The sequence below is a fragment of the Dendronephthya gigantea genome, unplaced genomic scaffold (assembly GCF_004324835.1).
Source record: "Dendronephthya gigantea isolate DGI-Jeju-01 unplaced genomic scaffold, DenGig_1.0 000173F, whole genome shotgun sequence".
In the NCBI taxonomy this organism is placed as follows: domain Eukaryota; kingdom Metazoa; phylum Cnidaria; class Anthozoa; order Malacalcyonacea; family Nephtheidae; genus Dendronephthya; species Dendronephthya gigantea.
The window spans coordinates 258129-276602 of record NW_021163183.1 but is presented as its reverse complement, the minus strand read 5'-3'; the positions used below and the strand labels follow the sequence as shown (position 1 = coordinate 276602).

General features: G+C 37.8%; 3 protein-coding genes and 1 long non-coding RNA gene across 6 annotated transcripts; 3 read left to right on the top strand and 1 right to left on the bottom strand.

Moving 5' to 3' along the window:
* Positions 1 to 1466: 1466 nt before the first annotated feature.
* Positions 1467 to 11859, bottom strand: LOC114538026 (fibroblast growth factor receptor 2-like). Of its 3 annotated transcripts, none has more exons than XM_028559139.1 (17): positions 11597 to 11859; positions 11016 to 11208; positions 7549 to 7833; positions 7232 to 7255; positions 6613 to 6894; positions 6153 to 6352; positions 5766 to 5904; positions 5165 to 5442; positions 4776 to 4938; positions 4408 to 4518; positions 4061 to 4245; positions 3639 to 3761; positions 3343 to 3413; positions 2670 to 2710; positions 2460 to 2556; positions 2214 to 2319; positions 1467 to 2123 (listed from the first exon to the last, which is right to left on the bottom strand). In XM_028559139.1, the coding sequence occupies exons 2-17, from the start codon at positions 11089 to 11091 to the stop codon at positions 1785 to 1787; spliced, it is 2520 nt and encodes an 839-aa protein (XP_028414940.1). In that variant the 5' UTR covers positions 11092 to 11208; positions 11597 to 11859; the 3' UTR covers positions 1467 to 1784. The 3 variants fall into 3 exon arrangements, with proteins under 3 accessions (XP_028414940.1, XP_028414942.1, XP_028414941.1); XM_028559141.1 differs by having other exon boundaries at positions 11016 to 11203; XM_028559140.1 differs by lacking the exon at positions 11597 to 11859 and adding an exon at positions 11425 to 11504.
* LOC114538039 lies at positions 3192 to 11006 on the top strand. Its single transcript, XR_003688666.1, has 4 exons — positions 3192 to 3261; positions 3460 to 3508; positions 3856 to 3918; positions 10877 to 11006. It is a non-coding gene; the product is annotated as an uncharacterized LOC114538039 (long non-coding RNA).
* A 1693-nt stretch (positions 11860 to 13552) lies between the features above and the next one.
* Positions 13553 to 15095, top strand: LOC114538035. The gene is made up of 2 exons (XM_028559159.1): positions 13553 to 14463; positions 14777 to 15095. The coding sequence occupies exons 1-2, from the start codon at positions 13746 to 13748 to the stop codon at positions 14932 to 14934; spliced, it is 876 nt and encodes a 291-aa protein (XP_028414960.1). The 5' UTR covers positions 13553 to 13745; the 3' UTR covers positions 14935 to 15095.
* Positions 15096 to 15185: 90 nt separating this feature from the next.
* Positions 15186 to 17200, top strand: LOC114538036. Its single transcript, XM_028559160.1, has 2 exons — positions 15186 to 16362; positions 16839 to 17200. Exons 1-2 carry the CDS (start codon positions 15663 to 15665, stop codon positions 16997 to 16999), a joined length of 861 nt encoding a protein of 286 aa, XP_028414961.1. The 5' UTR covers positions 15186 to 15662; the 3' UTR covers positions 17000 to 17200.
* Positions 17201 to 18474: the final 1274 nt, after the last annotated feature.

Here is an 18474-nt window from a genome sequence, read left to right as displayed (position 1 = left end):
GAGCCTTCGTTGAGCGGAGAGATGTTGAAAAGCACCCCCTGTGCTGATGTTAAGTTTGGCTATAACTCTGGGTTCAGCTTATGTTACCTGCGTGGTTCGATTCATTGTGGCGAGGATTCGAATGGTCGCAGTAGGAGTTTGTCCACTTTCTCTACATGTGCCGTTCCAAACGTCGAAGTTATGTATTTGAAATTAAATCAAAGTTGGATTTTATATGCAATCAATTGGGAATAACAATTGAAAGTGCTCTTAAAATGGCCATAAACATGCCGTGTTTCTTGTTGTGGAATGAAAATTAATCTCACGGATCAGTATTAATATAATTAAATAAATCAAGTCCACAATTAGTAGAAAATCTCGATGTCAGATATTTTGAAATATGAATTTGAAAACTCGCAGGGAAAGCCAGGTGATTTATCCAGACTTTTGATCGACAGTTCTCGGACTGAAGGCACTAACGAGAATGCAGATTTGACCGTCCGAATGTCTTTGTTGCTGTTTTACTGCTGTAAGGTTGATCAAAATGCTGATAATACAGTAAATGTTTGATGTTTATGAATGAACTCTGCTATTGTTTAATTCATTGCCTCCTATAACATGCAGAGACTGGGGAGAGTATTCAGGGGTTAATCAAGGTGGTTTTAGTCGATATAATTTTTTTTTCGAACCATATCCGTTCCATATATGTTTAATAACAGTGTTTTTTGTAAGTAAAAGAAAAATTTGGAAAGAAAAAAATTTTTGGGGGAAATAACCTAAAAACACCCAAAAGAGATCATCCAGCTCTATGCCACAATCTAACCGGTGATATTACAACCAGCTGCGATATACCAGCATAGATTACAACTACGAAAGGTGCAAGGACAGTTGCTATAGGAAGAACTCCCCCCCATAACTCACATCTTAACGGCCGCCTAAGGGGGAGATGCACTACGGCCCCCAGACCATGATGTATGTGCACCTAACCGTTACGTCTCAGTGAGAAACAGAGTGGGCTGTATGCCACACGCCTAGCGCGTCATAGACGAATCAGCTACAGTGGCAAGCCTTGAGAGCGATGATAAATTTAACGTATTTAAGCTTTTCCTGGTCTTGGGAGGCGGTCCCTAACAAGTATATTCATAGAAAACGACTAATAAGGCACACGCTTGGAAATATCAAGATTTAAACGCCTAAACGTTTTTTAAGTGTTTTTAGCGAGAAATTTTAGTGTTTAAAAATACCCTGAAACTGAAACAGAAGTCCAAAGCCTGAAGGCCGAATACTCTTGCCGTTTTATAGCGAACGGTTTCACGAATTCTTTCGAAAGTTTTACAATTTAAATAAATTATTTTTCTGTAATTTCCCTGCAAGTTCCGCCGATCGGACTTTTAAATATGCCAACTTCAAGAACGTTTTCTTTTTTCTGTCTGAGAAAATCGAGGGGGGAGCAGGGGCAATAAATTGTAACTTTTTCATAATCATTCATAGTTTTATTGTAAAAATCAATATTAATCAATTGATAATAAAAAATATATATTAGTTAATTTACAATTTATGGATACTTATTAATCAGTAATGTTCAATGTACAGGTTTTCCGTTCGTTGTTGTACCAATGAGGCTGTTTGTGTATCTTGGTAACCATTTGCGTCTAGCCGCAAACCCTCTTAGGGACACGTAACTATGTCATTAATTTCACCCAAGGTCCCTCTACCCGACTGCCTGAAGGGAACGGACTTCTCTGTCTCATGGGCGTCTCTGTATCAAGCCGTCTGCCACGACCTATGCACTTTCCTGCCTCTGTTTAAACATGGCTTTCTTTGCGGACTCTGAACTTGACGGGCTTTTCCGAACCGTCCACGAGCAAGATCGAATTCTCGTCCTCGACTTTCGTGCCTTCTTCGGAATTGCCTTCGGATTCCACGAGGCCGCTATCGCTGCTTTTTTCTTCAAATATTTTGTCTGACTCGCAATCTTCGCTCAAAAGTCCCTCCTCGTCGTCATCAGCATCGTTTTCGTCGCTTGCGAAGACTTCGTTTCCGAAATATGTTCGTACAGAGTTCAGACCGTGATTAGGCCCAGACTCCGAGAGCGTGCGAGGTGTCATGGGACTCAATAGCGGAGCTTCTATATCGACGTATTCCTGAAGAAAAAACACATCAAACATGTCCAACCTTCGACTTCAATTTTCTCCTCTAATTTCAAGTTTTTCAACTATGGATTACCAGCATACCTCGGTAGTCATGCCTTCCAACACCTCATTCAACTCTCTGACTATTTCTGTGAAGTTTGGTCGACATCCAGGTTCCTCTAACCAACAACGTAACAACAAGTCATATCTGGCAAGAAAAATAAGGCGCGTGTTAACTTTCCTGAATGCCAAAGCACAGCTGTTTGGGTAAAAACGTAAAAGAAAATCTCATTCAAGCCAAAGGTCAATTTCTGTGCAAATATGGCAATAGAAACTTGGGTCACTTACAGTTCTGGTGGGCAATTGACAGGTCTTTCCATTCGATAACCAGATTTCAGAAGTTCGAATAATTTTTCCAAAGGAACGCTGGGATATGGCGTTCCACCTTAAGAAAGAATGGGAAAAGTTGTAAAAGAGACGGCCTATACTACATTATAGTGTTTAAAGTAGGTGTTTTATGAATGTAGACATTGTCGTAAGATGTAACAAGTAACCTACCAAATGTAAAAATTTCCCATGCCAGAACACCAAAGGCCCAACTGTTGGGACAAAAAATAAACAAAAAATTAGACAGGAGTTCAAAAGACTGTGTTTGCTATCGCTTAACAAGAAAGAAATTATTGGTCCCGCAGGTGTTGTGGTCGTGATTTATGGCCTATTTTGAAACGTTTTGCATTTCGTGTGTTGAACGCTTAAACAACAATAGGTAATGAGAAATCTCAGTCATTACATGTCCATCGAAGCAAAGGATGACTTTGAGGCATTGAAACGAGTATATAACATAAACATGCAGTCGTGTAGTCATTCCGACAATAGCAAGTTCTTATTCGTTTTATAAAGGACGTATTTCGGCTGATGTAAACAGCCCTTAATGTGTTCAGCGTATGAGAAACACGATGATTGAAACAGGAATTATTAACAACAATATAGCACCAATTTTTACCAAATCATCCTGTGTGTTAGTTTAAACAGAGGTTTATGTATACAATATACTACAAGTTTTGCTTGAAATATTTCAACGGCTTTTGCTCTTCTCGTCAGAGTGAGCTTGAAGTGTTCAGCAAAGATACAGACGTGTGCTATAATGTCGGTAAGTACAGTAAACACTATGCTTCTTGAATATACCGTTAAATTAATTACCAAAGCTTTTACAAGCAGTTCTGGTACTTACACGTCGCTTTGCGTGGTATAAACACGATCAAATAAAGCTTCAAGCGCCATCCATTTTACTGGCAAACGACCCTGCAGAATAAATTGAGATTGATAAACAAAATGTCTCGTTCAATAGGGCGCCATCCCATCCACTGAGGCAATTTGCAAGGACATGCAGAGTTGAGGTAATAAGAGCTAATGATAGTTTGCTGTAGCTTACGGCTACGGGTTGTAATATCCAGATAAATATAATGCAATTTGTGCTCTCTGGAAAGAAACCTGGACAGAAAATGTATATTTGAGTTAATTTCATACATCTGTGGTCTTTCTGTAATAGTCAATCTTGTGAATATCTCTTGCCAAACCAAAGTCAGCGATTTTCATTATTTTATCGTCGCCGACCAAAACATTTCTCGCTGCGAGATCTCGGTGAATGCACTAAAAGACATGTACCGTTAGTAAAATAACCACAAGTTTAAATTGTACGTTTAAATTGCAAGTTTAGTTTAGTTCTAAACTGTTCTTCCTATAGGACCAGTAAGGATCATCTTGCTTGGAATTATGAAAGATGAAAATATAGTCGGTCCACATTGAAGTAAGTACACTGTAGCTAAACGTTAAATAATTATTTCAGCTCTGCGAATTTCTACCGTTTTATTGCAGTAATGTTAGTAACAGCGAAGCGATTAATGAGTTTAATTAGTTTTAAAAACCAGCTTCAAATATTTCCTTCTTACCCTCATCGAAGCTAGATACTCCATTCCTCGCGCGACCTGATATGAGAACGATATAAAATCACGCAGTGACAGGATGTCCTCCGCCTGAGGTGCTGGAATCATTTCCTCTCGCTGTGGTCTGCGTTCCCGCAAATACTCACGAAGGTTTCCATGTGGGGCGTACTCCACAATCACTAACAATGGACCTGAATGATAGAGAGATGACTAGGTCAGATACATCGTTCATTCCAACTTATCTACACAGATAATCTCCAAAAAAAGCACATTTTTATACATTTAAAACCCGGAAAAGGATAGATATCATGGATGTAAACAACACAAGCAAGAGTTTTGTGTATGAAACTGACCATTTTGCGTACAACATCCAATAAGGTTAATGATGTTTTTATGGGGTCCAATTTTCTTCATCACCTCCAGTTCTGAAACAAGATCTGCAAACTCCACGTCTGTTGCATCGTCTGTGAGAAAAATGTGTTTTTTACGACCTAACAACACTTTACTTACAAGCTACTAAGGGAACAGTTCGCATTTCCCAAGAAAAGAGCATGTGAATACAGAATTGTGGTATTAACAAAAACATTATATGAATTTGACTTTAATCATTGATAAAAACATTAAAATCGCTCGACTTGGTAAAAAATGTTCCATGTTTAATGCTTTGAAACGGAATTAAACATTTGGGGCGATAGACAGTATTTAAATAACCTTCACGTACCTTTCAAGGTTTTTACAGCTACTGTGAGACGTGCAGCTCCCAATCTTTGAATATATGCTTCAGCTTTTAAAACTGTTCCAAACGCACCTTCTCCTATTGTCCCAAGAAGACGAACATTTTCCCGAGAAATATCCCAGTCATCATCATACGGAATTTCACTTGCCTAAAGAAACAAACTTTGAACTTCAGAGAAAGCCATTTTTAAACACGTAAGAAATTTGTATAACTTGTTTGAACTTCAAAATGAAATTGGAAATCGATTGCCTAAGTGCATTCAAATGATTGAGTGATACTGTAAGTGTCCAGATGTACCACAACACAGGCTATGTTACAGACCATTAGTTTTGGAGGAAACAGCTTCCTTCAATTTTTATTGTGAGTTTATTTACCTGGGAAAGATTTGAGCTAAAACGCGTTCGAAATTTCCTAACAATTGGATGGTTGTTTACTTCAGGAACATCATCAACGATATAAATGTCGTCTTTACTCGGAACGAACCGTGCGCCCCTCGTTCGTCGACGCCTTCTCAGACACATCGCACATACGACTATCACAAGTACAATGGCAAACCCTAAGCTGCTGACTACGGCGATTATTGTAATATCGACCGCCCTTTCTTGGCCACGATTGACGCGGTAATCGGTTGTTGAGTCGCTCGTGGGATATTCTGTTAAAAAAAAACAAATTTATGTCAACGCTTTTGCAAGGACAGTCGAGTTGCAACAAAACACGACGCAGACCTTGTCCTGTATGAACTTTTTATATGAAAGGCAGGGTGTGTTGGGGATGCACAGAACTCTTTCTGTGGACAATTTTACAAAGGTAATTGTCTTTAGTCAGGTGTCTGAGAACGAAAGGCATCCGTGTGAAAAGAGTCGATGAAAAATCCCTATAAAAAGTCCATGGTTTTCTGAATTCCTTATTCAGAGAAAAGTTGAGAGGATAGTTCGTCTTGTGATTCAACTAAGCCCTGCAAAAGTGTATTGGTACCTTTACGTTTGACTGTGAGGGAAAAATACTCTCTTTTCTCCTTGATAAAATTTTCTGCTGTGCAGGCATAGGTCTTCTGGTCCGAGAATGAGACATTCTCGAATGTCCACGTGACAGAATACCAGTGCACATCAGTGCCCTAAAAGAGAAAAAGAAAGAGTTAGCTGAATTGCACGTGCAAAGAGTGGTAATAACACGTGAAAAGAATGGCGATGTCAAATAAAAAAAGCGGTGATGCGATGTCAGGTCAAGAGGGCATGGATTCCGCGGCTGATTTGTGTACGACTTTCCTCATAGACAAGAGCAATAAGCAAAAAACTTTCGAAAACAATGCATAATATATTTTCTCATGGCCCAGGGTGGTCATATAATATATACGGTACATACCGTTGCATTAACTATTGGTCCCATCTTGATCCTTCCTCCAATCTTTACGGGAACAACGCTACCATTGGATGAAATGTGCTGTAATTTAAAACGAGGTTGTTGGTGTGCCAACGCATCGCATCTGACTTTGAATTGGGTTCCCACCACGGCTGTTTGGTTACCAATCTGCTGGATAATTGGCGCCGAGCGTATTTTCGTTTCTGAAACAAATAATGAGTGCAGATGCGGTGAAGATGATCTTTTGTAAACAGTAATCAATTCATTGGTCAACTCATGTCAAAACTATGTACAGATTGCGAGATTATATTTATACAGGCTCTGGACTTAGTTGGCCGACAAAGACATCACAGTAAGGGTCGCATTAATCTGGTCCTATTGAATTCGATTCCCCTATACACAGTCACACATGCATACCGCCTTTTTGAACAGAAGAACAGAAGTGTCTGACATAGTTCCTTACTTGGCACTTTCAAAGTGAATTCAAAACTAATGTTTCCAACTTTATTCCACACAAGGCACTTGTACTTGATTGGGTCACCGACATCTGGTGATTTTACTTTATAAACGAAGTTTTTCGATGATATTTCGCCCGACTTGTGCTGAACGATCTCGTCGTTTTTGAACCACATTACGTCAGGCATGGGAGAACCACGAGCCTTGCAAGAAAATGTTGGTTTATTCTGCTCATCGTATTCTACCTCCCTTTTCTTTTCCATTTCATCGAGATTGGTGAAATATGGCTCTGAGATGATATGAAAAAACAGGTTTATCAGATTAATAGAACAATAAGGGCAAATTTGGAGCAAGAGGGGTGAAATGTCAACTACACTACAGTACTCCTGAGCGACCCTAAAACTAGAGTCCGATTTTGATTGACTTCACAACACTGACGTCATATACTGACGTCATATGACGTCATCGGAGCAAAATAATTAATGGAGGAAATAAAGTAAATCCAGGAATGAATGTTTAATATTTTAACAAATAACCCCGATATTATCGTGTTTGTACTTTTAACCAAAATCAAACAGTTTAAGCTGAATATAATTTACAAATTTAAAATTGAAATTGTCACTTACTAATTCCAGTTCCCGATGAGTTTTCTAAAAATGAAGTAGAAATATTAGATAAAATTGTTGTGACATTCGTTGTGAACAGAAAGACTGTTAAAAGGCCGGTCTCCACTTGCACCTGTACAATCAGTGCGGCCGATTTGTAATTCTACTTTCGCTGTAGACTGTATTCCACTTTCAAGACGGCCGTCAATGCACAAGCCGTACGTGCGATTTCGGTGCGTTGTAAGAACGTGCAAGTGGAGTCTGTCCTTTAAACCGATGTTAAACGATAAGAATGTTTAGTTAAGCTAGCACTAGAAACATAAACGTTTTATTCGTACCGATAACATCCAAATAAATCGTTTTATTTTCAAATTCTTTGTCTAAGAAAGCCTGACAAACGTAAATTCCTTGGTCACTTTTTGTGATGTTCGCAATCTTCAAATATTTGTTTTTCTTGACCCAATATTTCTTCAGCTGGGCTTTGATCAACTGGCCATCTTTATACCAACGATTTTTGGCAGAATCGAGTTTCACAGAGCACGTTAGTCTGATGTAGCGAGCGCCTTCTACGGCGTAAACTATTTCTGGTTCTTGATCGTTGTCCTTGAAGAATTTCCCGGTACCTGTTTGATGGAGAGAAGAAAGGAAATGTAAAGTCTAGGATTTGCCACTGTTTAGGTTTAAAGGAGCTTTATAAAAGTCTGTTGACACGATCCAATTTTGTTGGATCCAATTCACTTCTGATGGATGTTTTACAGGCTGTTATCTTGTAATGTATATGAGTAGCAAATTCACTAAAGCCAATGCACTACGGCTTCATCAAAAGCCGACTATATTTTGTTGGTAAGTGTTGTACTCGTAAACACAACGACTACGAGTTTCGTCAGATGGCGTAAGCTAAAAGCACAGAGTTTGGCGCGAAAACGACGAATCTTGTACTGGTAGTCGTACTCGTAGTCTCTGCTATAAAACTCCCTACTATAACTCTCTCGTGGAAAGTTACTGCATTTAAATCAACCTTGGAAGAAAGTTCAACGTAGAACAGTGTGGCATGCAGTGTCCTATAGGATAAGAAGTTAAATACACGCCATTTCATAGTTCATCTATTGCATTTGATAAACACTTCTAAACAAAACTAAACAATGCAACTATGTATCTTTCACAAACTCAGTCATGAATTTAAAACTCTTTTAACTGTAGTTAACGAGACCGCCAATTGATTCGAAAACTGATCAATGATAGGAAATTGTTGGATAGAAATGCGATGAATGCCTTTTGTAGTAACATAATAATGATCTTATGCCAAAGATGTTTCCTTAAGATTAGAAACCACAAATTCTATGCTTAAAAGAATTGATATTAGATATCAACTCTTGTCTACTTTGAGGATTTCCTGATTAAAAACCAATTATTATAAGGACATAACTTTTTCCAAATAAGGCTGTGGGAAATTATCACTTTTGAATCCTATTATGCACTGGTATTTTACAATAAAATGCTTGATGCACTATATTTACAAACTGACGACCCTCGTGTGTCTACTAAACTGTGATATCATTCGTGCTGACAAGTGCTTTCATAGATCTCTATCATGGGCCTTCACAGCGTAAGCGCAGAGGCTACTATAGATCAGGTTCCCGTCCATTATCACACCCTTTTCCCCTGCGGAGAGCAGGTGAAATAATGGTCATGTTTAGTTCGAAACGCAGTTGGATTGTCCGTGTTTGCTGTGGGATCCTACTGGGTTAATCCGCTTTGAAAATGCGCTTATTTCGAGACGATAAGGAATGCTGGATACAGCTGTGGTCTACTTTGCAACGTCAACGCGTAGGCGCGCATTATCAGCGTTTAAACGCAAAGGTTAACTATTTTTTTAACTGTTCCCATTTACGATTGCAAGATTTTTTCGAAAATGAGCTCAATATTCGATAAGCATTGAGCCATTAAGAGCAATAATTGGAGCATTAACGTCCAAACAGCCTTCCAAAACAATTTGGGCTATGTAGAGATGTGTTTAACATTTAATAACCATATGGATATTGCATGCAGACATCGCAATACCGACTCAGTTGAACAGCAGGAATTATGGGGTGCTTCAATTGGATTTAGTGCAGTGTGCTTGTTAGTTCATGCAGAGTTATTGAAAAACTTGTTTGTTATTGAAGTATAATAGATTTTACCATCAGCCATCTACAATGGTATTATACACTTCATAACGTCACAAGGCTTGCGTATAACGGGTTTTACCGCGATACACATTTGAATGTTCCGTGGACATGTTTTTTACGCCAAGATCCAACCTAAACTTTATCATTTATTCTGTATAACATCGGCGAATTTTGTTCACGAAGGGTATCCATAGCCGATGGTATATATAACCTAAATATTCTTCATTCGTTTTCATAAGTAAATATTCATCGTAATCTTTACATGTAACTTGAGAGAAAAGTCGCATAATCACAAATTTAAGTTTTCGTATTTCATTGACAAAAACAGCTGTTCAACCGTTATTTGTTTAAACTAAAGTTAAAAGCAATATACAATTCAACAAATGCGCTATCGGCTTTTTGAACAACCGACTACAAATATAATCGAGCATTACTGATGCTAACGTGATACGTTTCCGACAAAAAAAGACGGACATCTTGTGGTTTCCGACAAGGTGAAGGATTTTATAGAAAGCGCATTAACGTTTTAAAGATTAGAGCCATTTGGTCTACAGAGTAAAACGGTTTTAAAAAAAGGACATTTTGCCTTGGGTGCTTTCAAAAAGATCGTATTTCTTTGCACGCGTATCAAAATAATCATTCATCAAAATATTTTTAATAGAAACCCTCGCTTCAGATGAATTGCTAGTCAAAATTATAAACATCGCTAAGTTTAAACTAAAATGCATAGCATTTTTAAAGATGTTTGCAATATTTTGCTGGTATGGACGAATTTTTGTTTGCGTTACAAGCTTTCTTGATTCAGTTGAATTAAAGTTGATAGGGGACGAATGAAGAAAAACAAGTACAGTTTAAAGCGATTAAAACCGAACAAGAAGCTTTAGAGATATTTAAAATCAAAATCTCTGGCCTTTAGACTCTGTTCTTGGTAAACATTTTTCATAAACACTGTTTAAAAGGATGTTCTTTTAATTATGTAGTAATCATTACAGGAATTAACCCCGGATACACGTTTTAGGAGAAATTTTCTGCATGTAACCATAAGTCCAAAGTTTCCTTCAGGAAATTTTGTTTTGCAAAAGTGTGGTGTTTAAACACTTTCGGCGCTTATTGTCCACGTTATTTAAACATTGCATCTTATTGTTTCCCGTCTATGACAAATTAAAAACACAATGAAAGGCTACTTATGCGCAACTTCAAATCTAATTTCTAAGCCTGATGTGGGAATTTAATTTAGGAATGTACCAAACATTGCATTAACTTATTTGGTAGCAATCTGTGATACTTTGCAGCCGGAGTTGACTCGTTCGAGTTTTCCTTGTTTAAATCCACTCCAAAATCGCATTGTGATCGATGATGCATGATTTTAACTCGAATCGCGTGTTGAAAAAAAACGATTTTTTTCAAGAAAGTTCTATTCTTATATATTTTCACCTGTTTTAAGTTCGCATTTAGGTTGTCGAAAGGTTATCAATGTAATCAAATTTTATATTGGTAGAGAGTGACGCGGAATTGTTGCTATGTAGAGAAATACTTCTAGCCGAGAGTCTATTGAAAATTACAGCCGACAGGGGACCTGGCTTTTAGACAAAAACAGGATCTTATCTACAAGGTATGTAAAAAGTTGACCACAATACCTTCACAAACAAACCAACAAGTCAGATACAAAAGAATCAGGATAAATTGGTCGCATCTTGCCAACGGAAACCACATCTTGCCGACGTGATTGAATCAATCCAAAGTGATAATTGAAACGATATATACAATATCAGAGCACTTCACATGTCCACGACTGCAGGAGTTTCATTATAGTCCGCCCGACAACCTGTGCTATTCAAATCGAAAACATGTGTTCGTTGATTAGTTGAAGACCAGCAAAATATGAACAAGACAAATAAATACGGTGTTCGTCCCCATAAATGCATAAACGTTTTTAAGTGCCTCTTAGAAACAGTATCGCTCTTACTATTAATAAACACTCAATGTTACCCAGCGTTTAATAATCTGTGCCTATCGTGTACAATTATATGTTAAGATTCCGGTTACCTTTACGAAATCATTCCCAAAGCTCATCTAAGCTCGAGTAAACTTCGCCAAATGTAAACAGGCAAATATGACGACGCGTTTGGCAGGCCGTTTGCGAATATTTATTATATAGTATTACACACATACCATTGCTCGGATAATCACCTAGGCTAATAATCTCACTTAAGCATACCTTTGTATGAATATACCCTGTCGAAATTTAGACATAACCCAGCGAGCGACTGTTTTAACGTCTCTGTATTCAATATAAACGTTTGAACATGAAAATGCCTTCAACTTTGGTTTTATTCACAGTTTTTACACTCAAGGTCAAACCAACCCTGAGCAAAGCAATCAACAATTAAGCCGCTCCAACGTCATACATAAATGATCTCGCGGACAAAGGGTATATTTGAGATTTCCGGTCTTTTTAAAGTGTCTTTTATTCTGACCAATCCTTGCCTGAAGGACACACGCTGTGTTGCGAATATAATACTCATGTTGCGCTGCGCGGACTAAATTACAACAAAAACGTCGAGGGTTGCGTCTCGAGTAACGAGGGATTGGAAAACTCAACATCCAGTTGCGGCTGAGTGTCGTAGAGATCATCTGCTCAATCTTATACCCAAAGGAATGGGAACGAGATTGTAGAGGATTGCGAGTTTGTCCTTTGGAAGGAGTTTGTTTCTCTCTATTTTTTTTAAAACCGCGGATATGTAACATGAAAATTTGTCTTTACTGAATTTGATTATTATTATCTTCTATTTCTTTTTCTGAACTAACTATCTACACGCCTACAATCATGTCAATTTATTTCACATATTATAAACATTGTCTAGATTAGAAGATCTATATACTTCATTTAGACGCATTTCAAGAACTTTAATGGAATCACTCTTTAAAAATTTGCTCAAGAATGGCGCTTGTACGAAGTAAAATAATCCAAATGTTCAATACTGCATTAAACATTGCAGGCATTGCATTCAGAGACTGCAATCAGAATGTAGTGAGAATTTTTATACCACATTTGATGTAGAGAGGTCTAAGATCCATAGTTTTACCATATTTCGCTGTTTTTTTTTAATTTTTATGAAAATAGCGACGTTAATCAGTCATTTGCATTGACTGATTGCATGTTTATACTACTTCAGGGTTTGGACATACCAGGAATTTGCCCGGTAAAATTAGTTTTAATTCCGTGGACCTGTGGCACATTCTGTGGCAATTGAAAAGGGAAGGCTGGGGGAACATTTATGTTCTGTGGCCTCTTAAAAAGGTTTTCACCCAGCTCCTCTCGTAATCCCAAATAATCCACCAGATTCCAATAATTACCCTTCTCGTCCCCAGGTGGAGTTGGCTTCTTCGCTTTACTCTGTGGCGTCTCGATTTTCTTCGCTCGAAGATAATTTAAGATCAACTTAAAACACTCTGGGTTAAAATCCAAGAAGACGTTGTCGTGTTTATCTTTCTTCAAACTATCTTCCCATCTGCCGCTAAACATTGAAGCAAGAAGCGATCCTTCAACTTGACATAATGTTGATCTCGAAGCGGCCATGATTTTACCTCCGATGTTAAGACTGACAACATCGTCGTCTTCGACTTTAATTTTCATCATCTTTTTCTTTTCATCTTTTTTCTCTTCGCTGGGCTTCTATACGTTCAACTTCGTTTTTCAAAGCTGAATTAAAACTCTGAAACTTTCCTTGCATATCATTCGCTTTCGACATTTTGAAAGACTTGTTGTTAAATGTTGTTATCTAAACCAAATAGTACGGTGGCCGATACGTGTCACTGCATTATTATTTATTAATATTTACAAGAACACATTACAAAGTCAGAAAACACATTTAATTTGAAAACTCTCGATCACTACACATTTCAAAATTCTCACTACACATTTCAAAATTCTCACTATACACATTTGAAAACTCTCACTACACATGTGTTCAAACTCTTGAAATCGACAGGTGCTTCATGTTATTTATAATAGTTTGAAATATTACTTTTATCGTTCCTGCCTTGGTATGTCGCGATCCAGAAATATTCTTTTAATCTTTTATAGTTAACACTCAGACATTATTGAATTCATTTCTACATGAAAATATTTAATACTATTTCGTTTGATCTCCTTTTACGACGTTAAATATACTAGAACACATCGAAGCGGATGCGGAAACTTTAATATTCATGAATTCTGAATTCCTCAAAGCGAAAGTAAAAGTATGCTCGACTTCTTCTTAGTATAAATAATTCCTGGAATAAATTATTCTTCGACCACATGCGGTTTTGTTTGTTAAAACGCTTTGCAAAGTTACTAACCACGTTTTACTATCATCATCCTCATGGCGAAATACAATTTATTGCAAGAAGGCTTCACCAACGACACATTCGCTGTAGCATTTGACGTCTACACGCCAAGACCTCACTTCATTATTCTACCTAAAAGCGACAAGTCTGTCGATCCAGAATTTAGCCGGATAACAAACGAACAAACACAGCATCTCATCGAAACGGGAAAGTCCGCGTTAGCATGCTTCAAGATAGACCGTGCAGTTTTGTCCATACATCGTGGATCATGGCGAACGACAAGAGATAAATTTCACGTCCACATTTGTGTCGACGTCGATAGCTATTTGCGGATCTACGAAAGCCGAAAGAAAGCCATTCCTAACTGGCCGAGTCGTGATTATGTTACGAAGCAATGGCGATGGAGGAGAGATCCTCGTTTCTATCCAGAAAACGTACGAGGTTATCCATACCGTAGCTATTTGGACGACGAAGTTGCAGGGATCAGAACCATCAGAAAAGAAACGTCACGTAAAAGAGACAGCAAAGTTGATAAACTCGATGAAGATGGTCCTCTTGAAGGTTGTATCACTAAAGTAGTCTATCATTCAAGTCAACCAAAGATTGGCTTCGTTAGTGCAAAGCCCGAGTCGACTCAGGATTTCCAAAACTTGCTCTCGGCTATAGAAAAGTTCGCTGAAGAACGCAATTTAGTTAATACGGAATCAAAAGACGAGAACCATGGCTGCCATGTTTGCTTGTATTTAGGATCAGGTATGTGCATGTATTGATTGTTCAAAACCTTGGTTATTGCAACAGCATTAACTTCGCATAGCGTATAAATATGAAGCCTTGAAGATTTGCTAGAAATGGCGAGGGGATAAGTTTTATCTACTATCGAATTTAAGCCAGCAAAGAGCTATCCAAAATTTGTTGACATAACACAAAATATTTATGTTTCACTAAATGTGAAGTGCCTCTGTGTATTTGAGTACAAATTTTCATCTAAATCAGAACTCGTTACACAAAATTAATGTCGATGCAGGTTTTGGACAAATTGTGATTATTTTCCTTCATTTATCTTCAGCTAAAACCGATGATTGGAATTACAGCGAGGAAGATAGCGAGGATATTCGAGGATACATTGTGACAACCGGAGTTCGTTTCTATCAACTATGTCCCGAGGACCTCCGGGATGATTGGTTTTATGCTTACAAACAATCTGATTTTAAATGTCTGACCTGAACAGCAACAGAAACGGTTTCACAAATGCTTCATACAGGCCGAAGAAGCAAAAGATAAACGCATGATGCCTTTCTATCGACTTTCTTCAACATATAAACCTGATGTAGTATATGGTTTTGTTGTCATCACACTTGTCAAATTATAATACATCAGTAAATAAATATAGTCTATATACTGTTTTATCATAAAATCCCCTTGGTTTTTATATCAATTTAGTCTCTAGAACCTTTTCTTAAACGTATGGTCATGAAAATATGCTCTTTGAGTGCAACTGTTGATCAGGTTCCTGAAAATGAAACCAAAGTCGCAACTTCAATTCCAAGAAAACGAAATTCCAAGAAGGAAGGTCAATTGAATATCAAGCAATATTGCATATCAAAATTCATGCACCAATTCACAATTCCTTATGAAAATGTACAATCTCAGATTGTGTAGAATAGGCGTTATAGTCATCTTCTAAGATGATAGAAGCTACAGTTTACCAAAACACAAAGGAACAAATGTTTCTGTGTTTCCTAAAAACATACATTTCTAGGCGTAGAGATGCTTCATGCAAACCTGCATGCTTCGCTTAGTCTTAGACCAAATACTTGGGCAAAAATTTAAATTCACGATATTTAAGAATTTAATTCATCAAACTGAAAGTGAAAGTGCGCCTGTATTGGGTCGTATAACGTGAACCACCAACTGTTTTGTTTGTGAAATAAATAATAAGCTGTACATTCATCATGGCTTGCTACAATCTATTGCGAGGTGATTCCGACAATCCTTTATTTGATGTTACATTTGATTTTTATTCCCCGAGACCTCACTTCATTATTTTAACCAAAGCTGGCGTTCCTATGAAACATGAGTTTGGTCTCATCTCAAGCGAACAGATACAACAACTCATCAAAGCTGGGAATTCTGTATTGGAAATCTTTAAGATAGCTGGAGGTACTCTATCAATACATCGCGGAGCTTGGAGGAGCGAAGCAAATAAGGTCCACGTTCATTTTCCCGTTGATCTTGAAAGTTATTTACGAGTTTTTGAAAGCCTGAAAGGAGATATCCCCAACTGGCCGAGCAAGAAATATGTTACAAAAGAATGGAAGAAGAGTAAAAATCCTCGTTCATATGTTGAGAATGTGCGTGGTTATCCCTACCGTTGTTATCTTGCTGATGATGTGAAGAGCGTTACAGCAATTTTATCTTGTGAACAAGACGTTGCCCTCGCTGAGTTGCCTCTTGAAGGCGGTATCAAAAAGATAGTGTACCATTCGAGCCATCCAAAGATTGGCTTCGTTGGCAAAAAACCTGCCTCGATTGAAGAGTTTCAACAAGTGCTTTCCGCGATGGAGAATATCGCTAAAGATCTCCGTTTGACAGACATGAAATCTAAAAACGCCGAGAAACACGGCTGCCATGTTTGTTTGTACTTGGGTTCAGGTATGTTTATCTATAGATACTGATAAATGCATATGTAAGCTTAATAACCGAGTTTTACAGTAAGTAACTCTGATTCTGTACCCTGATGCATTATGCCCTATCAATCGCTCTTTTCAAAGAAGGTTTAAACATGCAAAATGTATTCGTATAGACAACTATATATAGCTTGTTGTATAACCTTTGTACATGCAGGATAATTTACAAACTGAACCACTTTTCCGGTCTACCGGAGAGGGTAGAGCAACTATAGAATCTCTTGTTAAATCCACATTATTGTTTGTGAGTTTTCCTTCGTTATCCTCGCCTTTCTAACAGGGCGAGCAGACATTGTAGAATCATTATGAGAAAGAATAAATCTTAAAGAGAAAAGAATGGATAATATAATGCATGCAAGAAGAAACATGTATTGCATTTGTCCTCTCCAAATTTGACCTTCTCAATGCATTGTCGTTCTATGTTTGTTTTTTTTCACGTAGTTAGCAGTGCTGGCTGGAATGGGCTCACCAAAGAAGATGATGAAGATGTTGTAGGTCATATCGTGATGTCAGGATTTCGTTTCTATCAACTGTGCCCTGTGGAACTTCGGGAGAACTGGTTTCACGCCTATGAGCAGTCAGGATTTCAGTGTCTAACGTGATAGATGAGCGAGAAATTCTTTAATAATAAATTCTGATATGAATAATGATACTAAATATACCCTTTTCACTTTGTATTGTACAGATTTTATACATTTAATTCATGAAGAAAGACTAAAATCTCTGCAGTAAAATCTTTTTCTCTGTGTAAATTACAATAGTTATACATGCATACATCTTAAAGCGATAATTGTTGAATTACATAAATTATTTCAATTAACTAAATATTGCCAGAATATTGAGGGAGAAAGAGATCGTGCCGTCTAAAATGACCCGTGGTGCGTTTAAGAGATGAACTAAACTATCAGAGGTACAAAATACCCGACCTTGTCAGTTGAAAATGAGTTATGAGACTAGGTGTAGCCGAAGACGAGACACTGCACCTGGAGATAAAGAAATAACCGTATCCATATAATTCGACCATTTTCGAGTCCGCCAGAAAACGGCGTGTTCGACGATAGTCGAGTCGAGTAAACTAAGTCGTTCAGTCATTTACATTGAGTTTCCTTTCGAGAAAATGACTATTTTAGACGTTAAAAACCGGTTAAAGACTGCTTAAAAACACTAAAATTTCTAAAAGAATATCACTGAAACACTAAAATTCTCGCTAAAATCACTTAAAAAACGTTTAGGCGTTTAAATCTTGACATTTCCAAGCGTGTGCCTTATTAGACATTTTCTATGGACATACTTGTTAGGGACCGCCCCCTGAGACCAGGAAAAGCTTAAATACGTTAAATTTATCTTCGCTCTCAAGGCTTACCACTGTAGCTGATTCGTCTATGACGCGCTAGGCGTGTGGTATACAGCCCACTCTGTTTCTCACTGAGACGTAACGGTTAGGTGCACATACATCATGGTCTGGGGGCCGTAGTGCATCTCCCCCTTAGACGGCCGTTAAGATGTGAGTTATGGGGGGGAGTTCTTCCTATAGCAACTGTCCTTGCACCTTTCGTAGTTGTAATCTATGCTGGTATATCGCAGCTGGTTGTAATATCACCGGTTAGATTGTGGCATAGAGCTGGATGATCTCTTTTGGGTGTTTTTACGTTCTTTCCAAAATTTTCTTTTTTAGGGTGCTTTCCAAATTTTTTCTTTTACATACAAAAAAATTCTGCTATTAAACATATATGGACCGGATATGGTTCGAAAAAAAATTTATATCGACTAAAAACCACCTTAATTAATCCTGAATACTCTCCCCAGTCTCTGCATGGCTGAATCTCTGAAATAAACAATAGCAGAGATCATTCATAAACATCAAACATTTATTAACAGCATTTTTATCAACCTTACAGCAGTAAAACAGCAACAAAGACATTCAGACAGTCAACTCTGCATTCTCGTTAGTGCCTTCTCGTTAGTGCCTATACGCTGTTTTTTCCGGCGTTTTTGGTCGAGTCGCCAGAAAACGGCTTATTCGACCATGGTCGAGTCCAACGGAAAACAGCTTATTCGACCATGGTGGAGTCCAACG